The sequence below is a fragment of the Dromaius novaehollandiae genome, chromosome 2 (genome assembly GCF_036370855.1).
Source record: "Dromaius novaehollandiae isolate bDroNov1 chromosome 2, bDroNov1.hap1, whole genome shotgun sequence".
Lineage (NCBI taxonomy): Eukaryota > Metazoa > Chordata > Aves > Casuariiformes > Dromaiidae > Dromaius > Dromaius novaehollandiae.
The window spans coordinates 122,941,083-122,965,887 of NC_088099.1; the positions used below are offsets into that span (position 1 = coordinate 122,941,083).

Genomic DNA, 24,805 nt, shown 5'->3' on the forward strand with positions numbered 1-24,805 from the left:
GTGGCGAGGCTGCTTCTATCCTTCAAAATTAGCCTTCAGAAAGTGTTAAATATATTGGGGACAAACATGGAGTGAGTGTAGAGAAAGACTGGGGTGTTATCACACACAATCTGAGGAAAAGGGAAATAAGATCTCCTCGAATTAGGTGGACTTCTGGGCAAACAAAGATCATTTACATTATTTCATGGAGGGCATTCTACGAGTCTAATCTTCCCAGGCAAGGGTCATGTTTGTGTCCATTACTTATTCTCTTTGCTCTACTGATCCTGCAGTAGTTCCACATGCAAAACTTCCACTGACTGCAATGGCTGTGCTATGCATGGACGGACTCTGGATTGGACTGTTTACTAAGCAAATAATCGGAATCAGCAGATTTGGAGTCATATGGGCACCCAATAAGCAGCCTGTTTTGTTGTAGGATTGGGTATAAAATCCCAAATCTCACCAGCTCATAGCTACTGGCACCAAGACTCACTAACAGCAAGCAGAATGGCCTTCCATTCCACATTCTTTTTTTTCTTAGCTGGACTGGTATTTCTCTCTGAAGCCGCACCACTGGTGAGTCTTTTTTATTCAAACTCAGTGATTACAAGAACATTAATCTAAATTTTCTACATGACTAGCATCCTCTCCACCCCTGAAATTCTGTACCATCAGACTTTTTTTTGGAATGTTATTTTACTACGAATTTTTTCAAGGAGCTTCTTCAAAATTATTAAAACCTTTCTTTTGCCATTTAGTCATCTATTTTAGGATATTATGAAAGGGTCTGGGATCTAGGAAACATGACCTTTATTTCATCTTATTTCTATCATTTTGTGACTCATATCTTATATCTTCAATATAGTGGTAGCTTTACCTTCTTCACCAAATATCCTTTGTTATCTCTAAAGAAATAAAAAGATTTCTTTAAAGTATGACTAAGAATTCATTATAACATAACAAAGTTTAGGAAACCAATATTCTTTCAGCCCTAGGGATATCTTAAGTATTTGTAGGTCATTTTAGGCTTAGGTATTTTTCTGTCAGTTGCCTAAGTTAAGATTCTCTGCCTGCACTTATAATGATTTACTGTTTTTGTAAGAGCTCACATACAAGACAGCAATGTATTCCTTGTACTATTTCCCCAGGGTCACATGCAGCTTTAAATATTTATCATGCAGTCATTCCTTACAGATAGGTGATAGGAATGGTGATAGAGTGATGAAAATATATGTATGTTCATATTTATGTAAGAGTGAGTGAATGAGTGAGTGAGTGTGTGTAACATAACATGATCTGTAAAGAGATTGAAGATACTCTGCTGTAAGGAATAGATGTTTTGATAAAACTAGAATAGAACTAGCTTTGAATACTGTTTGGCAAATAACTTGGTTTTAAGTCAATATTAATTGTACAATAAGAATTCATCTTCTCTGTGAAAGATTTTTGCAGGGGCTGGTGAACAGCTCCTACACAATGTCTTCTGCTTTCCCCAAGGTCTCCCATGGTTCTGTTGATTCCAAATGCCCTCTGATGGTGAAAGTGCTGGATGCAGTCAGAGGAAGTCCGGCAGCCAATGTAGCGGTTAAAGTGTTCAAAAAGGCTGCAGATGGAAGCTGGCAGGACTTTGCTGTTGGGTAAGTTATGTGGTGTTATGAACCCATTTTCCAGGTGCCTTGTGCAAACAAATGAGCAATAAGGGGAATGGAGTTGTGATCAGAAAAAAACCAATGCATTTTCTACCACACAAGTCACTATCGCTGTTAAAAGCACATGAATTCTGGTCTAAAACCAGTAAGTGGAACATGCCCAGGATTGAAATACATATCAACTGCAAAATCACTTTGAAATGCTCATCTTACCTTTGTAAGGGAATAGGCTTAATATGTAAATATTTTTCTCTTAGCTTCAGTACTATCTTCCCTTTCTACAAAAAGAAAAAAAAACCTTATTTAACAGAATTTTATATGTAATCCAGACTAAGCTACTATCTTGATATGTAATAGATATAGAGCTTTATTTGCAGCAGTAACATACAAAATCTGTAAGCTTTGTCTCTACACATGCAAATAATAAGTTCATAACATTCTTCTCCAGTGCAAAAAACATGCTAGTTGGAAGAAACTTCTTAACCAGAACGTTTAAAAGAATCCCAGTGTAATGCAACACAGAAACGTGCCCACAGTATTTTTTTGTCATCTCATCTATAGACTTTCATGGCTTTTTTAGTATAACAGCTTAATATTTACAAAGCATTCTCAAAACATCATGCAGAGACAAGCAAATACTATTATCTTCAGTTTGGGGGAACAGTATAGAGAACAGACGGATATGATTTACTAAAGTACAAATAGGCAAGATATTCAGGCATTTAAGTTTCATTGTAACAGCTCATTGAATCTTAATTTTAAATAATTCAAGAGAAATCTGTAGTAACAGCAAGATAATCAAGCACAGAATGACAAGTGCAAGCAAGGATATGATCCACCAACAAATTCAACTGCATGATTTACATAGAAGCTGAAGAAAGAAACAGAGAAGACGACTACAAGGACGGAGATACCTTTGTCTCCATCTGGAGGGGGATCTTGTTTGTTTGTTTTTCATAAAACTCAAAACTAAAAACCTTATCCTATTGCAAAGGAACAGAAGAGCTTAGGAGGCTTGAGGAGAAACTAACGCCTCCCATTCCCAAATACTGAGTGTTAATCTAGTGACTCTCAGACTAGACTATACATGACTGACTACACATGACATGACATGACTCTCAGAATAGATCTATATATTTTAAGCCCCATAAGAATGTCAGGTTGCTTACAAAGAAAGAAAAAACAAGCCTATGATTTTGTCTTTGGTGCGTATCTCTGCCGTTATTAGGAAATCTAGATTATTTCAGATGTTTCATCAAGTGGTCTTGAACATGTAATATAAAGGACAATTTACAGAGGAATAAGATAAATGCAATATCAGTGTTAAATGCCTTCACTTTTTGAGCAGAACCGTTTTGCCCTGTTCACTCTGCAATGTTGTTCTTAATAAGCATAAGAAGCCAAATCCTGCATTACTTAGCCAGGATCCACCAAAGTGCTATTCATACTTTAGGTCACTACACCCCTGAGAGAATCAAATCACTTCTTCAAAATGAATTGAGAAGATTAACCATAGGCAAAGGAGAATCATTTTGCTGGGGGAAGGCAAGGAAAGAACATTAAACCCTAATCCTGCTGCAGGTGAAGGTTTTGACCTTTACTTTGACTTGCAAATTAACTCAGGCTGCTTTTAGAGATGCTGTTGACTTTAGCAGATGACACTCGTTTGAACTGGGTTTTCATGTGTAGTTGCAATTTTTTTCTTTTGAGAAAACCAGAGTTTCTTTGAGATAAACCAGCTGAAAATATGAATGTAATCAAGAAAAACTAGCTGTAACTACTCCTGTCAGGATTTATATCCTTAGCTTAATGATATTTTGAAGTTACATGAAGGGTACCTAGCAGATGCATATGGAAAAGTGTCCTGTTTTGTACAAGTATCTATAGATTTTTTATTTTGTACTGTTATTATTTTTTGTTGTTGTTTTTACTGTGCTAACCCATTTTACGGAATTAAGCAAAAGCACCTAGCAACTGTTAAATTTTGAATAATAGTATTCAAAAGGCAGGGAGAAAGCTAGAATAGCAACAGCTGACTTAATTAAGAGGCTTATTCAAAATTAGTTCAGCCAAAAATATGCCATAAAAGCTAACTCCAGCAGAGACACTGAGGAGAGCTTTAGGGCTCAGAGACCTAGGAAGCATGTGATTTGGGTTCTATATGAATTCTTCCCATGACCAGCTTTGATCTTCTCTCATGTTTTTGGAAATATAGATCTCACCATATCGTTCACAAAACATAGTTCACATACGACCTAGGTTTTGAATCATCAAAAAAAAAAAAAAAGAAAAAAGAAAAAAGGAAAAAAAATAAAGACGACAACTGCAGCAGATTTGGAGTTATTTCCCCCTTCCTGTTTAAAAAAGCAAACAAACAAACAAAAACCCTCCAGACAATAATTCATTTTGTAGAGATATTTCCTCAGCAGTCTGCTTATATATGAAAGTATAGTTTGTCGCAATGCAGTGTGTTTCTCAATAGATCACAGATATCATTGCACAGATTAGTACAGATTTAACCTGGTCACAATATACACCTATAGTCCAGACACAGTGAAAAAGAGAATCAGGATAAGGGACTGCAGACTGAGATCTAGGCTGCAGCCATAGTATCTTAGGTAGAGCTCTGCAAATTCTTTGCTGGAAAACCAAAGTCTTTTAAACTCAGCTCTTAATTTGGAAGCAAGTCTAGCAGATGCTGGTGGTCCACAGGCTATTAAGGATGAACAACCATATTGACTTTATTCCTCTACTCAGACAGAAATACACAAGCGATGCTCTGACGGAATCACTCATGCTATTTTGCTACCAGGGCCTAATGTAGGGAATCCTCTTTTGTGCTTTTTTTGTCAAGCCTCTGAATCACTCCATACCGCCGGCTGTCAACACAGCAGCAATTCTGAAGGATGCACCACTAACATTAGATGGATATCACTTAATCACTAAAATTAAGAAAGTGCCTTTAACTACAAGTAGGGGACAAGAATCTTTAAGCAAACTCTTTTTCCAGTTGCCTTACTGTTCTGGATTGTTAACATCCACAACATTGGGACAGCCAATTATAGAAAGCACCGTTTAAGCTGCATGCACACTTTTCTCAAATTGAAATTCATTTGCTTACCTGAACAAAGATTTTGGGTCAGACACCATTTTTTTCCTTTTAATTGGACTGTGTCTAGACTATCCAACCTATAAACAGTTGTATGTGAATTGTTTAACTTGTACTCTAAACACTTCTGTAGAATTTGAACAATTCTGTTTCAAAATTTCAAAAATATATGTGAGCACTCACCAGTGAATTCTTAAGCCTTATTTTAAGGTAATAAAAGTTAAACCAAGAAGTACTATTTAAAACAAAATAAAACAAATGCATGCATGTCACAAACTGCCCATGAGCCATCTTTCAAACAGGGCTTAGTCTACTCTGGATAACACTGATTTCACTTAGGCTGGACCAGTGAGACATTTGTCAGACTTCAGCTACAACTCAGATGTAAGAAAACATGAGAAGTACCATAGGATTTTCAATCCTACTACTTCTTAATTAAAGTAAAAGCTCCGTCATTCAGAATTTCCATCTTTCATAGCAATTAACCAAAGACAGCCAAATGTGACAAAGGAGGAGGCGGCTGAGGAAGAAAACAAAAGCCACAATAGCACAATTGATTCTTTCTCTGACAAGCAGTACCTTGCTTCGTTCTTCCCTCCATCTCTTCCTCCTCACACTCTTCTGTTTTCTACTCCTTGCCATAGGACTGGCAAGTCCTGTTAATTCTTCAAGCCAAGGCTTTCTTTGTTCCTTCTTCAACTACATTAGGCAGTTATAAAGAGTGGAAATGTCCTATAAAAACTTCCAGAGGAAAAAATATAAAAATAGATATAAAAATTGATAAGAAATTTCAGAAATACAACAAACAAGCAGCGAGAACAGAAGGAAGGGCTTTAAGAGATAAATATGTAAATATTTAAAGAGTTGTCATACAAAGCTTGCTCTTTTTTAAACAAATAATGTGCAATGCAAGCTTTATTTTCTTGTTGCTTCTGAATTTCATTCACTCATAGTGTTACGTTGCAAGCTGAGTCCATAAGCTCTCTGAGCTGGGAATTCCTATTGCTCATTCACGTGACGCGTCGTAGAAAAGACCCCTGCTCTTTTACCGAGGCATTTTAATTCAAATTAATAAAATCTTGTGATGCTCAATCACTGTTCCAAGATGCTGTCATTCAGGGTCACATAAAAATGCATTAGTATTCAGATGTAAAACCTTTAGTCCTCGAGACCAGTATTTAGTGAATAAAATCATTTCCCATTAAAATTTCCATTTTCTCTTTAACTATAATTTGCGATTTGGCATCTTGCCTTTCATCATGACCATCCTCTTCCCAAGCCACTAAACATGCCAGAGGGCACCTGATACAAGTTAAACACGAAATTAAAACAGGGGCCTTAGCTATAATCCCTGCCATAGCAACAGCAATGACCAAAAAAAGACAGCCAGCTTTGATTTGTGATGTATATGGATGAGTTGGTAGCAAGGACATTCTCTGCAGTATGGACTCATACACTACACAGAAGGGAATTATTCTGGATGATTAGATGTAGAATTCAATATAGAATTGTATACAATTGAATGTAAAATTTGGCTGTGCAACATCTGTGCTATTTAACATTCTTGTTTCTGTTATGCATCTAAATGACAGTACAAAATATTTATAGAGCTATTTTATCATTACAGGAAAACCACAGAATATGGGGAGATCCATGAGCTCACAACAGAAGAACAGTTTGTAGAAGGAATATACAGGGTTGAGTTTGACACCAGCTCTTACTGGAAGGGACTTGGCCTTTCTCCATTCCATGAATATGCTGATGTGAGTATTTGCAAATATACCTAATGAGCTCTATTTTGTGTAGTAGCATTAGCTGGAAAGAACAAATACAGTCCTTTGATATTGAAGGACCAACATTATTCAGGGAAATAGTTCACTACCATGTAGTATTGTGTAAATAAAGACAGTTCATAATCAACTACGCCAAAGCAAGAAGCCAGCTTCTGTACAAATATAAACTGATTCAGCTCTTTCAAGGTAGTCCTATGCACATTTACACCAGTAGGGACCTTCAGCCAAAAAGAGGTACATTACTCAACAGCATATAATCTTAAAGGAAAAAAAAAAAAAAAAGATTATTTTTATTTTTGCTGAAAGAATATAGAGATTTGGAAACCCCCATCTTATGGGAAAATAACTCTTTTTAAATCAGGCAAATTTCCCTCATTTCCCTCATCTGAAATGATTAGATCATTCTAACATGAGCTATAACTAGAAGAGAAAAAAAGTCTTTTCTATGTGCATTTTTAACAATGATCAGGACTGAAATATGCAACTTTTGTAGAAAGCATGTCATGGTGCAGAAAATAATTCAAGTATTAGACTAAAGAGAGCTGAAGAAAGTGGGAGCTCAACCCAGATGAAGGCACTTTTCTGGGAGCTGGGTGTCCCAAGCTCCTGATTCTGAGAGCTGCAAATTTGAATTCCCTGAGGACAAGGATAGTCTGGGTCTTTCCCTGTTCTAGCAAGTCCAGTCACTAGGTTCTTGCATTAAGAACTGCCCCATCACCAGCTGTGTTAAAAACAAAAGACAGGCATTGAAGTTCAGCCTTGCTTGGAGGCCTCCCACAGAGGTGGTATTTAGGTTCAATGGATAGAATTTCACCTGTCTTTCTTACTGGTTGTTTGAGTCACCTCCCCCTCCCACTCCACATCACAAACTAGAAATATGCATACCTGACACAGGAGCTAGGTACCTCCTAGCCTCACCATGGCCAAGTCTTTTTATAGACCTGGGTCCAAATCTCTCAAATTCCTCATCTTCAGCAAGCCTTACAAACTGGGACTTTAAAACTTAATATAATCAGTGGGAGTTCCATTGACTTCAACAGGCTTTGAGTCACCTCTCAATGCCTCAGTATATCTTTAGTTTTGAAATAATTACCTTCTTAGGGGAACCATCTCTTCTTAGGACTACCTACTTCACAAAGCTAAAACTGAACTGAACTGACTGAACAAAATCAACAAAGTTTTCTACACAGGAAATAGAGCATGCTTCCTAAATCTGACTGTTAAGGTAGTTTTGAACATACGCTCTTCGTTGTGACTACACATTTTCTCTTTTCCAGGTGGTGTTTACTGCTAATGATTCTGGTCACCGTCATTACACCATTGCAGCTCTCCTCAGTCCTTTCTCATATTCAACCACTGCTGTTGTCAGTGATCCCCAGGAATAAACATGTACTGTCGTTACAGAAACATCCTCCTCTCCTAGAACTATTATAAGCTTTTAGGAGGAAAATTTTTCCTATTGCTAATGGCTTATCTTTTTGCTACATTAGTTTTTATCATTTTGTAACCTGGCAGAAATTCAGACAAGTCAATAAAATGTTTCTTCTTTAAAACAGTTTTGATTCTATTAGTGAAGTTTGATTATGTTCTAAAGAGTCATGGTTTGTGTTCAATGAACAGGACTCCAATTAAATTTCTGTGAAGTCAAATCTCTAGCCTTTATAAAAAAATGCCTAAAATATCATCTTAATATTCTCTTCATAATTTCAGAAACAGGAAAAGGTAAGCTATAGAGTGACTATGATCCAAATAATTTTTGTTGATAAACTGATCAGAGTTTGAGGGCTTTGGTAATGACTTCTGTAGACTGAAGGCATATTGCATTTAAAATATCCTGAAATAGAAGAACTGTTGTTTAACAGGATTACAGAAACTAAAGAGACCATTAATGAAACAATGTCTTTCAGAAACAGTCAGTACTGACTTGTCACTGACCTTGGAGTTTCTCTCTTTACACTGAGAGCCTGCTGGGATGACTACATACCAGCTGAATTCATGTGTTACAAAAGTTTGTCTTTAACAATTCTTTGTTTGATTACTCTCCTCCCTGATTTCTGGACTCTATCACAGTTACACAACTCTTGTAAACAATGCAGACAGTTCCAAAATAGCATCCATCTCAAAGCATGCAGCTTTCATGGGATCCTTATAATTCTGAAGCTTGAAAACAGGTTTTCTTCACTGTGGGCTATGTCCAGCCCCCTAAATAGGACATAAATATGTTCCTATGGTCATGGTGTACTGATAAAAAAAAAAAAAGTGTACAACTAAGATCCAACTCAATCAGGTTAAAAATCTTTATTCTGCAGGTAGTCATCTACCTGAGGCAGGATGAACCTAATGAGAGAGTATATGTGTGTGTCTAACCAAAGACCAGAAAGACAAAGTGTCATTTTAAAAAGTGACATTTTCCTAAAATGAAGCAGATACTTCTGGTGGGGGCTGACTTACAGTTGCACAGGTAAAGTCCTGAAGTTGTAGTGAATCTATGTACAACTAAAGTGACAGGACTTAAAATATTGTTAAAATGTGCTCCAGAAATGAGTATGTAGACATCTACTTGCCATGGGGGAAGCCAAAGGGAATGCAAGGGAATGCATAAGATAACTAAATAGCTCAGACTCATTTTAGACTTACCTTTTATGAAGGAGAAAAAAAGAAAAAAAGAAAGCCTTCCCAGACATCACAGAGAGAAATCTCTTGGTAGATAAGCATGCTATAGCCAGAGAAATCTTCACTGGAACTGAAATTTCTGATTTGAGCAGAAATTTGTATTTCTCAAAACTATGGGATAGAGCATAATTCTTCAACAAGAGAGAAATATTAAACAGAATAGACTTCACTTCCTAGAAAACAGATCCCTGAAGTTGAGTTAGGCAGTATTCACACTATTTCCACAAGCAGTGATACAGCAGACATTTTCACAGACAAGGTTCATGTTTGCATAGGTTACTTATTTTCTCATTGTTTACTAAGTAAATAATAAGAATAAGCATGTTGAAAGTCATAGGAACTTTTTGATAAGCAGCTTCAGTTTAAAGGTCTTCATGTAAAATCACTCATCCCATTAGTTTCCACTTGCTGACACTGGGGTTTCCCATTGATAGGCAAAATGGCTGTTCATTCTGTGTTTTTTTGTTTTCTTAGCTGGCCTGGCATTTTCCTCCGAAGCTGCACCACTGGTAAGTATTTTAGGATTGAGGTCCTTCATACCCATGTAGTTGCAGTTTTCTTTCTTTCTTTTTTTTTTTAATTACTATATTTAGCGTAAGTGATCGTTCCATTCTATTGCAGTTATTTTGATTTTGCAGTATGCATTGACTGTAGTTCTCTCCTGCCGCTCTTTTTCTGGCTCTTTTTTCTCCTCCTCTCGCCATTCGTGAGAGGGCTTTCTAGTTAGATAAGAAGCACTTACTTATATACACTAAGCAACCACATGAAAAAGGGTGCAAGACAGAGGGGGAAAAAATATCATATTCACAACATGAAAGCCTCTGGCCTGTTGAAAGGCATCTGCAATCCTTATAACACAACGAACAAACCCCCGTCATGAGGGATTTCAAGGCAGTTCTGGCAGGGTCACACAATCTAGCATTCTTTGTGTCTACCCAGCAGTTCTTTCCACTTTGGTTTTAGCTACACTAGCTGAAGAGATTCGGGCTGGAGTAATTCCTTCTCTTTTCTAGTCCTCTCCCTTGTTGGTCTGCCTCATGCAAGTGAGAAGGAATTTCAATGCTCATTGACGCAAGCAAAGAACGGAGCCAAAGCTAGGATGACATTACTTTCCCCCACACTTACAGAAGGCTCATTTATTCCAGAAAAGGAAGGAAGACATGCAGACTCTTCAACCTGAGAGTCTCCTAGAACAGACTCATCCCTCTTTCCCCCTGGCTCCTCCTCTTATTAAGTTCTGATGTTTGGGAAAAGGAGTACTTGACCAGTCTTTGTGAGGAAGCAGGCAACTTCCATTAAGCTCTTGGGGTGGAAAAGCCAGGAAAATAGGTGGTGGCAATAGAGACCTCATTGCCAATGACTTCAAAAGAAACTTTAGCAAGGAGGCTGTGCATTCCAGAAGGAGAGCATGAACAGTCAGGACATACAGGCTGTACAGTTACACACAGGTACGTTTGTCTGATGCAGGACGGGTTTTCTGGCACAGAGAACATTCAGTACATCACAGGCCTTAAGAGGGGATATAGGAGAGGATTCTAAGTTTTTATCATTTGCATGATGATTCATTTTGCAATGATTAAATGGAGGTCAATCATCATTATTATGAGACCATCCCTGATTAGCACCTTCCACAAAGCTCTATTTTCTCACTCTTCTTCTAAAGAATTAGATGACGGAAGGTCAGAGTCCTGATTCAACTCACTAACCACTGTCATAAGCATGTTGGGAGTGAAACTACAGTAATCGTACATCAGAAGTATGGTTTTTTGTACATTTTCATCTCCTACCCCCAGCATAGTTGCTGAGGGCTGATGAGTCTGACCAAAATGGTGTTAGGAGAGTCTGTATGTGGTGCTTATCAAGTTTACAGCACCAATTAAGGTAAGTCTATGGCAACATAACCACATCAGAGGCTCTCACATTGAAAGCTATGCTGTAATTGCCAGTCCAAAATAAGGAGGAGGACCTGCCAGATTTTTAAACATTCTTACTACCTAGGATGATTTACCTTTTCTATTCATGATTTAGTTACAACTTTATCCTGGAGATGATGCGTAGATGAACCATCCCAATGGGAAAAGAAAAGGGTATTCTCATGCAAGATACAAATGCTTCCACAGCACATGGGACTATGCTCCTCCCTACAAGATCCTGACATCTTCCTCCCTATTTACATTGCCTCCAACAACCTTCAGGCTACATTTTTGCTGTGTATAGTGATGTGGTTGAGGAAAAGATAGCATATTCTGTTATCTAAAGCATAAGATTCCCTACTGCTTCATTATGTCCCATCGCTTATCTAACTCACAATACAAAAATTCTCCCTCTCTTCCTACCTGAAGGGCTCTCCTGATTCCAAGCATCCTCTTAATGAAAAAAATTCTGGATTCACTTTGGGGAAGTCCAGCTCCAAATTTTCCAATTAAATTATATAAAATGGCTGCAGATGGATCTTGGGAACTATTAAATTCAAAGTAAATTACACCAACATAATGCATAAGAAAAGGGAAAGGCAATGGGAAGACACCAAAGAATTGAGAAAAAACACTTTCACATTCTCTACTATAAGATGCCATTTTTAGTCAGAGACAAAATAATCTGCTATTGAATTAATTACCTTTTATTTGCTGTGAGGCGTCTTTTAACTATAATATGGTTGGAAAACTAACAAAACTGTTTTATAGTGCTCTGTAGTCATTGTAAGCGCAAGAAAGTAGTTTAAAACTATCCTTTAATTCACTCATTTTTTCTCTTCAATTTAATTACAAAGGATTGTATTACTTTTTAGTATCCACTGATGAACTGCTGCCTTATTACCAGAAAAGTCCGGCAGACTCTTTCAATTTGTTTGAAACTAAAGATGCAGGTTGAGAATCCTACAGTTATTGGACACTTTTCTACTTTCAAAATGAATTTTCATTTGTTACAAGACTACAGTTTTAAAAAGGAAACATGGAATTGTGTTGAACATACCACACAACTTGTGGCCACTTTCCCAAGGAGAAGGAACCAGCCAAAAGAAGAAAATTTTGGGATAAAGCTTTTTTCCTGACAGAGAAGCTATTAGGTCTAAAATTAAAACAAACAAACACCACACACAGTATCACCGATAACTCCTAGATGTCTAAATATTGTCCTGGTTTTTTTTAATCATTATATAATTTTAAATGAAGATGACTTCTTTTGAAATCGTCCTCAATTTGAGTAAATACTAATATTTTCAAAACTCAAAAGTGACTTCTACTTATTTAAGTATAATATGAAAGGAAATTGCAAAAAAAAAAGTTAATGGGTATCAAAAATAAACATTCTTTTATGTATTTCTCTATTCAGCCAACATTCCGCTTCCTCACTCATCTCCCAGACATGTTTGCATAATCCTACCCAAGACCTTTCCATGACTTTGTTAACAATCTATTCTTGTGGATACATAAGGGCTGAAATTGATATACTGCAGGAATTTCAGTAGTGGCATCCCAGCCTCAGATGCACCTGTAGAACGTTCACAAGAAACTGTACATAAGTGGCTCTTTGGTATAGTAGAAAAGTGGGCTGCAAGACACAACAGTGTTCTTAATGTGTCCTTAAAGAAGAAGCTAAGGTGAAGACTACATATATTTTCAGGAGAGGAAAAACAGATCTATTCACATCATCCTGCTTATATAAAAATCCCTCCCAGCCCTCAGGTGAGGAGATAGCTTCACACATACTCTATCAATGGAAACATATATAATTTTCTATTAAGTGGGTGTTCAGTTTACTTATCTTAAAATCTAAGCTTAGAGGCTTTATATAAAGATACTAGGCTGAACAGCTAGCTGCTTCATTGGAGCCTTAAAAAACATAGTTAATATCTGATACAAAGAACATAAAACAACCTTAGGATGAGGTGTGGAAAAGGTGTGATAACATTAAATCAAAGAAGTGGTTATCTTCAAAGCAGACAGAAATTTTTCTAGCCTTATTAGTTTGCAAACAATAGAATATTAACAAGGGATTCCCAGAGCCTATAGCAAAATATTACTGTTCTCGACTAAAGATATGTTTGTTTTTAGTTGAGAAAGTTTATTAGATAAATGGACAATTATCTAACAATGGTCAAACCACAACCCGGAAAAAAAGAGAGATATTTGAATGGATCAAAAAAATCTCATAACTGACTATAGAGCATTTTGGAAGATGAAAATGATGTTCTAGGACTCCATAGTTATAAGCTATATTAAAGCACAGATTTTAAATAATGTACAATGGACAATGATATAAATAACACTCAGTTTTTCTTTTCTTTTTCTTTTTTGCATGTTATTTGAATAAAATGTGTTCAGAAGAAAATTCTGCTAAATTCTACTAAAATCGGGCACTATCAGCATTGCTGTCTGAGGATGACCTACCTGATCAAAATACTAATGTTACATAACTTATTTCTCAGAAATAGAGAGTTTCAACCAAGAGATATACTGAAGAGACAGAATTCAGTATTGGTTCTGGAATCACAAATTGGTTGGTGTTCAAAGGTCTACAGTTTCAAGTCAGTACTAATGGCCTTGGATAGCAAATGCTAGCATCTGTAAATCAAAATCATCTGTTTGTGAGGATGGAAGACCAACTAGTGAATACAAACACCAAAGAATTCTGTAAGGCTACACTACTGGTTGACCTAGAGTACTTTCAAATAGTAGGTCTCAAATTTCAAACAGCTGACTGAAAAGAATATTTATATTGATAGAATAGCTCAATGTACTCAACTAAGGAAGAAAACTATGGGAGGAAATCAAGGGAGTTGATCCTATTTGCTAAGCATAGTAAGTATACCATAGGATTTACACATTGTTTATTGCAGTGGTGAAGTTCTCCTTGTATACACTCTGGTAGGAAGAGGTTCACTTCATTAACTGCAAGACAGCCAGGAGTCTATGAACAAAAACACCAGCTTTTGGCTTACCTTCAAACCATGCAGAGTAGTAACGTGGCAGGCAGCCATCTGCAGTGGTGATCATGGAAGTAGTAAATGCCAAGGCAAGCTCTGTGAGGCATCCGTAATACAGATAGACATAGGCCATTCCAGATCAGTGGAGGTATTCATCATATTACATAAGCTACACATCATCATTCAAGTTCAATTATTAAGTAGTGCATTTTTCCTCAGGCTTTTAACTAAAATATAAGAATGCTTTCTTCTGCCATCACCCAGACAAGCCAATGAAAATGAAGAGTTCCACAAGCTCACAACTAAAGAACGATTTGTAAGAGGTATACAAGATTGAGTTTGATACGGCCTCTTATCGGAAGGGACTGGGCCTGAACCCATTCCATCAATATGCTGATGTGAGTATTCATTCTCTTCCGTATTTTTACTTGCAAAGAATAACCACGTGTTATATGTCTAAGCATCAATTAATAATTGCATGTGTTCAACCTACTTTTCAGTTTAAAATATTTTATTAACACTGCTAAATCCACAATGTCAAAACTCTGTAACAACATGCTCCTGAAAGACTCTAGTTACTATCTTCCTCAATACCTCCCAGGGAACTCTTAGATGCATTATTTATGAAAAGATTTTCCATTCTTCTACCTCTACTTATGGCTGTGGTTCTTTCTGAGACTGTTTTGAGACACCTGAAGAACAGATGGACTACTCTCATGTCTCCTGGGAAGACGATGTTCCTACCTTTTCGGATCCAGCATTTGTACAGCTGCATACAAAATTTACTATTTAGATTTTTAAAGATAATGGAAGTGCAAACTGTTTTCTGAATGCCTGGATCCTCAGTTTACAAAGTATAATAGACCTTTTTTATCTGCATGGGACAGATAAATTGGTTAGATAAGAGTGGTCCAAACCTGGTATTAACTGGGACCAGATCCAGGGTTTTGTACTCCTTGGGCTGTTCCCTTCCCACTTACACCATCAGTCCTTCCACGTCATCTTTCAGAGCAGCAACAGTCCTCTTTTGGTTATTTGTTGGACTGTGACAGCTGCAGTGAGCACCAATAGTTGAGCATTTTGCAACTGCTGCTCAAACAGCCATTCTTGGGGATAAGGCAGCAAGCACCTGGGTTAAATTTTGTTTCTGCCTTCCTGAAGCTGATAAGAGATGACATTCTTATTCTAGACATTAATGAAAATTAATGCTGGACAGTCTTGTCCTCTATGTTAACTGAAATAGGAGAGTAAGGTAAGCAATAAGAGAGGTGCAAGATTTACAATAGGCAGGTAAATTGATTATACATCAAGAGAATTTTTAAGTCCATATTCCACACTGGAAATGAATTTAGTCGAGGGTCTAAGAACTTCCTTTCCTAAAAATAAGCCTCAGTAGGCATCATATTTTGTTTAGCCCAATAAAGGAAAGCTCAATGTGGATAATGTGAGTTTGATAAGACAATAAATAATAAAATTTAAGTGATATGTATGCTTTTAACAAAGGATATTTAACCACTGGAAGAAGTGTATGATGGGCAGCCACAGTTGTTCCATCACCACAGAAAGAGATATTTTCAAAGTTTTGTGGAGGTCAGATTAAGTGATCACAATGGTTCCACCCAGGCTTGTAAATAGAGATCACTGTTTCAGACTTCTCCTTTGTCTTCTATTTGTTTCTTCTTTTTCCAGGTGATGTTCACAGCTAACAATGCTGGTAATCAATATTACATCATTGCTACTCTCCTCAGTCCCTTTTCTTACTCAACTACAGCAGTAGTGAGTGAGCCAGTGGAATAGAAACTGACATTAAGCATGAAATTTTAGATTTGTAAATTAAAATTTCCGTATATGATAAGAACTTAATTTCTGACTATAGCAATAGTATTAGCACTTGCATAACAATTTTCATAGTAAAGCACTAACAGTAACTATTAAGTGGTTTATTGACTTTGTTAACTTTAGAAAGAACATGCATCGACTTTCTTTTCAACTGTTCTTCTGAATTCAGAGAAGCACTTGTTTAGAGATGGCAAAAATGGATCAAGGTTGGAACAAATGCACTAAAATGCCACTACTAAGATTGAGATCAAAGTCTTCCATAAAGCTAAACTGTATTCCTTCTTGTAAAGAAGTGAACACAATACATTCAAAAAGTGTCTCATAATAAGGAAAAATAAAGGAAATGCAAACTACCACTTAACATAATCTGTATCCCATATAGATGAAATAACATGGGACTATTACTCAGGGTGCTGCAAAGTAATAAATAATCTCATCTCCCAAATCAGCTTTGGAAGATACGGATGAAAAAGCAGCTTTTGATTGGCAGCAAGGCTGAACACCATTTAGGGATGCTAAGGATGCTACACATATTTGAAATCCCCCCTTTCCTGCTTCTTAATATACCATAACTGGCGGCACTTGCAAAGAGGACCATATCCGATATGGCAGAAAGTATACACAACGAAAACATACTTGTAGAAGTTTATTTGTGAATCATCATAGCATTCTGCAAGTACTTTTGCCCCCAGTTTAAGTACTCCCCAAAATTACCTGCATACACCTCTAACCTTTAGACATTTCTGTAATAAATGAAAGATAGAAAGAACAGGTAAAAAGGACAACTGATGATTCCTGAGAAAATCAAGTCCTTATTTAATACCAGGAGAAATAAGAATGAATCCTTCTACTTCACATTCTTTGAATCCATATCAAAGGAAAACTACTTCCAAAGAAAATTAGGTATAAGGAAGAGACATTAGAACATTAAATAGTAAGCCTACCTTGGAAAAGTAAGCAAAAAAGTTGAGTCATTTAGCCTAGAAAAATCAAAAGCTGAAGGCAGATGCAAAGCACATAAATACCAATAAAGGGAAAACACTAGTTAACCTAAGGCTCTGATTCCATCACAGCCTAACCTGATATGTATTTGCTGGCCAAGTTCCCCTCCCTTTTGCTGTCAGTTAAAGGAACTGAACACTAGAAAAGATGGGCACTTTGGTTATACACAAAACAAATTGAACATATGCCCTCCAGAAAAACCTCAGAGTAAACAAACCAACACAATCTTTAGAACATTATATTTCATAAAAGACAATGATAAAAAAAGTACAAACATTTCCATGAACAACAAAACAAAACAAAAAAACAAAACTATGATAGTACACAGGAAGTTCCCAGCATTTGTTTCAGTGCATTTTTCATTAAGTCTATCTTACATAACCTCTACAAATAAAATAATCTTAAGTACACTTCCTCTTGCTGATATGCAATGTGTCATTTTAATATTTTTAAATAACTTGCTCCTTAGTAACCCACTACAACATAGCATTAGTAAACAAAGATAGAAAAATAGACCTGCAAGATCCAAAAAGAACATATATTTTGCGCTTGTTTTTCAATATAATCTCTATTTCAAAATGGACTTTTTGTTTTATACTCTCCTACTTAAATTTAAAATATAGCAGGTGGGCTTAAAAACATCTTAGCATATCAGCTAGATTCCACTGTCAATGTTTCTGTAACATTTTTACTTGTTAATTTGCAAGGCCTTCAGAATTTTGAAAAATACTTCCTCTATCTTCTCCCTCCATGTTAACTCCTTGAAGAGAAGATGTACTTAATTTGCCTTGTCAGAAACGGAAAAGCCAATGTGTTTGGCTTCTCTCTACATTTTATAAGAATTAGGAAAATATCAAAAGGAATGTGCACAACTCTTAGTTCTGCATCTCATTTGTTTTGTTTGAAGGCACTGTCTATGTTAAAATTCACTACAGAATAGTACTGAGTTCAAGCAGGTAGTATACGTACACTATTTTGGTGTAATTTAAGATGGCAACTTTTAAAATTTCCCAACAAAGTGATAAAAGATATTTTGGTTAATATTTGGTTAACTGTTAGTTAACATTTCATAATTTAACAAGTCACCTTGGGGCTCTAATATTTAAACTTTTAAAGATAACTCAGCTATATGTCATAATCTATTCACATATTGGTTTAAATCACATTTTTCTAAGACCACACATGATTAATCACTTAGACCTGTAAAGTTGTATTAGTTCAGCTACAGCATATTAATGTGTAATATAGGATGCATATATGTATATATACATATATATATGCACTAGAATAAAAAATGCACATTAATTTCACAGAATGCTTTCCACATTCTTAACAAATGGGCACAAAAGCATGCTTCAGAAAAAGGTACAGACCTACAATACTGAAAGATGCCTCATAATCAAAGGTGTGAAATTGTAAGTACTGAAAATCAGAAATAACTTCAAAATTACACCAAGGATTTAAAAATTATTAATTTAATCAGTTCTTAAATAATTTTATTAGTCTGTTATGAAATAAGACCAATTTTATTTTGAGGATATGATTGTTCATACAGTATATTAACTATTTTGTATTTACCCATATGCCTCAGAATATTCTATACACTCAGTTATAGAAAAATATCAGGAGGTAATGAAACCACTTAAGCATGCTTTTGAAGGATGTTTTGTTCACTTCATATTCATTTTTTTTTTATTCACATTGCATTACATCATTGCTAAAGCATATTAGATAACTAATAGATTTTTAAGGTCATTCCGATATGGTTTAAAATATCCCTTTCAATCTGCTCTCAGCTACTTCAATCAAATCATCACATTTTTATAAAATATTTGGTATATCTACAAATAAGCTATAACTTTACTTAAGAATGGCTAAGGGCAAAATTTACTGCTGGGATATCAAAGGAAAAAAACCCTGCGTTTATGGCAAAAAAACCTCTCAAACATACACAGCACCACACTATCTGTGGCAGTAATTCAGGAGACCAACACATAGTAATAAGTTAAAGTTAGTATTTTTTGTCAACACTCTTACAGAACACTATTGATAAACAATCCTTATCACATACTGCTTTCCATTCTTCATGGGAGCAGAAGTCAGTCTTTGGTTCTTAAAGAGTTGAATTGTGACAAACAAAACAGTTCAGTAGTTCTTGGTCAGTATCTTTGCATTAACATAGAAAATAAATGATTCAGTCCATTTCCTTAGTATTAACAAGGGATGTATAAAAATATTAGGAAGAGATAATGCTTAGGAATGGGATCCTTTTAGGTAGCATAACATTACAAGCAAATATAAAATTTGAAGATATGTTTTTCATTCTAAGCCAAGGAAAGAGTCTAATTGCTCATACATTTAACACCACAAAAATAGAGAAACAGACAGGACCTATCCTTAGTAGGTCTGCACATCCTCAATCTCATTGAAAGTCATAGACTTGAGGATACTTAGTGCATCATAGAAGTATTCAGCACTCTACTAGAATAGGCCCTTAAAAACTATATTACAGGTGGAATTTTAAAAAGCACTTGGGACTGGCCTAATTTCAGTTCCACTTATGCCATCATAATCAGTGGAACAGTTTGACCAACACTGTGTGTTTCTGAAAATCCCACTCTGCAAGCATTAGGACTATATTTTACTATTTTCTTAAAAACATAACTTTAATATTCTTCCAATGAAGATACTTTTTTGGCTCTTCTGATTTTGGAGGAATAAAAGTGCTGTTTACTAGGGGGAAAAGGGGGAAAAGGGGGAAAAGGGGGAAAAGGGGGAAAAGGGGGAAAAGGGGAAAAGGGGGAAAAGGGGGAAAAGGGGGAAAAGGGGGAAAAGGGGGAAAAGGGGGAAAAGGGGGAAAAGGGGGAAAAGGGGGAAAAGGGGGAAAAGGGGGAAAAGGGGGAAAAGGGGGAAAAGGAAAAAGGAAAAAGGAAAAAGGAAAAAGGAAAAAGGAAAAAGGAAAAAGGAAAAAGGAAAAAGGAAAAAAGGAAAAAAGGAAAAAAGGAAAAAAGGAAAAAGGAAAAAGGAAAAAGGAAAAAGGAAAAAGGAAAAAGGAAAAAGGAAAAAGGAAAAAGGAAAAAGGAAAAAGGAAAAAGGAAAAAGGAAAAAGGAAAAAGGAAAAAAGGAAAAGGAAAAAGGAAAAAGGAAAAAGGAAAAAAGGAAAAAAGGAAAAAAGGAAAAAAGGAAAAAAGGAAAAAAGGAAAAAAGGAAAAAAGGAAAAAGGAAAAAGGAAAAAAGGAAAAAAGGAAAAAGGAAAAAGGAAAAAAGGAAAAAAGGAAAAAAGGAAAAAAGGAAAAAAGGAAAAAAAAGAGAACAATACCAACATACAGTACACATCCAGACACATTGTTTTAGGCATTAAAATCCCTGACATTGACACCAGTGGCACACGTGGAAACAATTAGAGTTTCTGTAGATCATCATACACAACCACCACAGGTTTTTTTCCATAATAGACATGCAATATGCATATAAATATGATCTAGATGGCAGGCAGAGAATCATAGGATTTTGCTGGCAATAAATAAAATTAAAAGCTTTCTTGCAAGTTCATAGATGAAACTGATTCTTTTATATAGATACGCAGGAGGCCTAAAGCTCAAAACTAGTATAACAGTTTACAGTCATAGCTGGCCAACAATTAATGTTTCCTTCATTTCACATAAGGTATAACCTTTTTTAAGCATACTTACATTTTACACTTGTTCTTTCATGCTAATAAAAACATTCCTATAGAAATCAAACAAGAACACATTCAAATACATACTGAAGCATAAAATACTGAGCAATTTAAAAGCAATGTACACACATTCATTTACATCACATATTTACAAAACACCGTTTAAAAAGGAACAAAAGCATTAATTTAAATACAGGCAGGGGAAGAAAGGAGGGAGCAGTATAAAAAGTTCCTGGAAGAAGCAGCTTCTCTCCCAACTTCCAGACAAGCTACAGGTCTGTTTCTGCAGTTTAGATAATTGAGTGGTTAACATACAGAACGTGGAGAACGGAGGCTTGAACAGTAGTTTCATGCTGTAAACATCTGAGTGGTAGCTGCTGGCTTTTCTTTCAGAACAAAATGCATGGTACATACAATCATTTTACCCATCATCCCAAATATGTATCATCAAATGGTCAAAAAACCCTAATTCTAAGCTGCTGTTGGTTGTTTTTTATTTTGCTTGGTTTTTTGTTTTTTATAGTGTCTTTAGTGTCTATTAGTAGCTTCAGGTATTAATGTTTACTCCAGTAGCGTAGCTTGTCATTCCATTTCCATCAATAGTCTCTAACAGGAGCAAGTTCTGGTATGAGATTTACAGTTATATTTTTATATAACCTACTGACAAGTATTTTAGGAGTATATATTAAATTGTTCAACCCATCAATGTACTGACGTTCTCTGGAATACCTCAGAAGTTTATATCTGTAGAAGGAGTTAGAAGGAGAAAACATGACAAAGATTTGGAAGAAACAGTTTAATTGATGTTAGGTATGACACTGTAACAGTTATTTCATTGTGAAATATTCTATGCTTTAAATTCTGAGAGTATCTCTCAATACTTAGAAATTGCCAAGTTACCTACCTGAGCTTTAAAAGCCAGTTACTTTTTGCAAGAGTTTTTTTTAAATACATGAGATTCTCACTTACATTTTATATTCACATACACAAGTTATGATAAGACCAAAGGATAGAAGATAATTAATGTATGTATTTTTGCAGTTGCAAATGAAACTGATTTTTAAAGCACTTTCAATTTCTTCACATTCTTTTGCTTTAATACATCACTGAAGATTTAGGTGCCTTCACTGTGTATACCTGTATGTTTAAATGTTTGAATCTCTTAATTTTAACCTTGTCTCCTGCATTTGAAAACATCTAAATTTGAGGTGATTAAAAAAAAAATGCCCTCAGATTACTAATACGTACACTTTAGTTTTATATCAAATACTTATTTCCAGCATACATGATTTGTGTCTATTTTCTGCTTTATTCATAATTTTTAAATAAAGATGGTCTCAGAAAAAGAGACAATCACTGATAACACAATCAGTATTTCTAATTATCTTTAAGCATTCACCATAAACCTTTTATTCTGTGTTATATATATATATATATATATATATGTTGTAACTTTTAGGTGCATCTCAACTGCTATATTCTGGCTGCTATTTACTTTAGGGCAGCCAGAACCTACTGGCCAACTATTTTGCATCTTTACAGCAAAAGAGAGGAATTTAGAAATAAAGAGATCAGGTGAATGTAAAACAGCACCTGTTTCTAAGAAAAGAAAGAAATATGATGGAAGAAACCAATCTTTGAGCTTTAAAGTCTCTTTTCACATAGGCTGCACTGCTTCCTTTTGAAGAATGTCTAAATATACAAACTAGGGGAGCCCTTCCAACACTAATGCCTGAACAGTGAAGTATTACAGTACAACAGTATTCTGCAATAACAGAACAATAACATTCTGCTTCAGCGAGTATGATAACAGTATCTTCTGGCACACAGACTCAGTCTCTCTCATGGCTAAATAAAACAAAACACACACAGCCAAACACACTAACTTTTAAGAAAATACTGCATTTAGCACTAAAGGAGTAGTAGTACTGACAGGTACTGACTGCTTATTTGTACGTCTGGAAGATTTAGACAAGACAAAAATCTTTATACCTTTAGCTCTAGTATTTGAACAGTATTCTGTTTCACTTACCGTCCTAAAAATTGGACTTCACCTCTGTGATGGTGAGGAATGGATTTGTACTTCCCTAAATCTCCCTCTGGTCTTGTTACATTGTATCCAGCATAGTGAACCCTACAGTGTAAAATATAAACATTTGTATAAAGAATATTAAAAAGATGTTTTTACAAGTTAAAGAGTGAAAAATATGCATCAAATCTTTTAAAGCTGATTCTTTGCATTCACTGACATTCTCTTCATAAAAAAGTTCCTCTGTTTCAAAAAAAAAAAAAGTTGTTCTTTGATTCTTTTTGTCAAAGAAAGAAAAGCAGAGAACTGATAAAGCTGGCAAAACCAGTGAAGTGCGCACTATATTAATCATTTTATATTTAGTGTTTCCTGCTTTATTCTTATGGCACAACAGCATGAAAAAAATGTGAAAATAGCATGTTTTTATACTTATCCCTGCAAGACCTGTCCTTTAAAATAAGGACACACACACATATATATATATATAAGCACTCACATAGGCATCTAGTTTTAACAGCCCAAAATAACTGGAAATGTTTTTTTGGTTTTTTTTTGTTTTTATTTTTTTACTCTAACTGGTTACTAATATCCTATACAGTGAACTTTACTGTCCAATTTGTGTCAATATAGTCACAGAATAATTTATCGGACACTGCTAAGATATGACAGATACTTAAATTCAAGTTTACTGTACAGTCTGTGAGATGCTGTTCCATAATGCTAGCAGCAACATAACTGGAAGTGAAAAATCAAAAGGTGACGCACAGAGGAATAGAAGGAATGAGCCTAAATATGCTTAATGCTATTATTAGACCTATCTCAGAAAAACCTGCTAATTGTCCACAGGCCAAGAAGAAAGAACATCTTCTAAATAGTATGTTCTGATATTTCTAAAGAGAACCCTTTAAAATGTTGGAACTTGTTCATTTAAAGCAAAAAAAGAAAAAAGTTAAAAAAAAAAATCTAATCACCATCAGGTGGTGGATAACATGGAATGGTAAGAAAGACATAAGCACTGAACACTCACCTGTTCCAAAGATCATCATCTTCTCCACCCCATCCCCAAAAGGCATTTGGAAACCCATTGATCTTTTTGAATTGTTCTACTGTCAGTCCACTTACACCGCCAAAGAACTCATTGTAAGGAAGACTGAAAATGATAGGTACATTTTATATTATTAGCTCAACCTAGATAAGTAATCCTCTCTTTCAAAGATTCTTTTCAATAAAACAAAAAGAATGAAAAAAACCTCAAACTAAGGACAGGAACAGATGCTGAATGTATCCACCAGGGAAAGCTGGTTCACAGATCACTGGCATTAACAAAGACATAAGGAAGCTAAACAAAATGTTTGCATTACTCTCTGATTTGTATATAAGGTAATATTATGCAGTAGCTCAAGTTAGTATCATCACATGAAACAAAAGTCTACTGCATACTTCAGATGGTTGTTTTAGACCTAAAGCTGAATGAAAAGTAAAGTGAAGCCTTCGAGCTTTTGTGTTTTGACACTATTTGACAAAAAAAGTTCCTTTTATCCAACTGAAAAAAAAAAAAGTAATCCATCAATTTAGTAATTTTAATTCATGTCCATATTCTACAGAACTGTGAAAAATTAAAATGCAACTATTTAATAGTATATACTCAATTGCAGTAAAATATGTATTATTAAAAAATCCCTGAGCTTTGCAGTTTTCAAAAGCTAAACTTTTCAATCAAGAAAATACATAGGCTTTCTGCCAGTACACATACACTGATTATTAATAAATACTGATTAAGTAATAAGTAGTTGGCCAACATGAACAGCCAAGATAGCTATATAACAAAATATACTAAGGCCCAGGTGGTATGATTTCTAGTTTTCAAAATACTGTCAATGCAGAAGAGTGTTTAACATCAACATTTACTTCCATGTTAGCCATTTACAAGAGTAGTTACCAAATCTCATCAGTCCTTTTCCCAGAAGCTGCTACAGTTGTTTTAATGAATCCTGTTTCAGAAACAACTTACAATTTCATCAAATAAAAGTAACTAAATGTAATTTTGATGCCTCCAAATCTGGAATCCGCAAGGAGTTAGGACTATCTGCAAAAAGATTTACTATTGCTTAGGCCACAATAGC

At 35.4% G+C, this 24,805-nt stretch overlaps 2 protein-coding genes and 1 pseudogene across 3 annotated transcripts in view; 2 read left to right on the forward strand and 1 right to left on the reverse strand.

The window, feature by feature from the left end:
* Positions 1-402: 402 nt before the first annotated feature.
* On the forward strand, positions 403-8,088 carry LOC112991915 (transthyretin). 2 transcript variants are annotated; one of them, XM_026114734.2, is made up of 4 exons: positions 403-558; positions 1,480-1,619; positions 6,368-6,503; positions 7,811-8,088. In XM_026114734.2, exons 1-4 carry the CDS (start codon positions 490-492, stop codon positions 7,916-7,918), a joined length of 453 nt encoding a protein of 150 aa, XP_025970519.1. In that variant the 5' UTR covers positions 403-489; the 3' UTR covers positions 7,919-8,088. The 2 variants fall into 2 exon arrangements, with proteins under 2 accessions (XP_025970519.1, XP_025970518.1); XM_026114733.2 differs by having other exon boundaries at positions 447-558; positions 1,435-1,619.
* Positions 8,089-11,032: 2,944 nt separating this feature from the next.
* Positions 11,033-16,496, forward strand: LOC112991920 (transthyretin-like; annotated as a pseudogene).
* Positions 16,497-20,235: 3,739 nt separating this feature from the next.
* B4GALT6 (beta-1,4-galactosyltransferase 6) overlaps positions 20,236-24,805 on the reverse strand; it is a 29,277-nt gene continuing 24,707 nt past the window's right edge. Inside the window, exons 7-9 of the mRNA XM_064507355.1 lie at positions 23,710-23,832; positions 22,686-22,787; positions 20,236-21,397 (exon numbers count right to left, since the gene is read on the reverse strand). Coding sequence (XP_064363425.1) covers positions 21,250-21,397; positions 22,686-22,787; positions 23,710-23,832 — 373 coding nt within the window. The 3' untranslated portion in view covers positions 20,236-21,249. The remainder of the gene's footprint in view (positions 21,398-22,685; positions 22,788-23,709; positions 23,833-24,805) is intronic.

Bases quoted from the DNA above. Each gene is read 5' to 3' on its own strand.
- LOC112991915 (XM_026114733.2), top strand. From the start codon at position 490: ATGGCCTTCCATTCCACATTCTTTTTTTTCTTAGCTGGACTGGTATTT. The intron at 1,620-6,367 runs GTAAGTTATGTG...TTATCATTACAG, and splicing joins TGGCAGGACTTTGCTGTTGG to GAAAACCACAGAATATGGGG. The intron at 6,504-7,810 runs GTGAGTATTTGC...TCTCTTTTCCAG, and splicing joins CATTCCATGAATATGCTGAT to GTGGTGTTTACTGCTAATGA.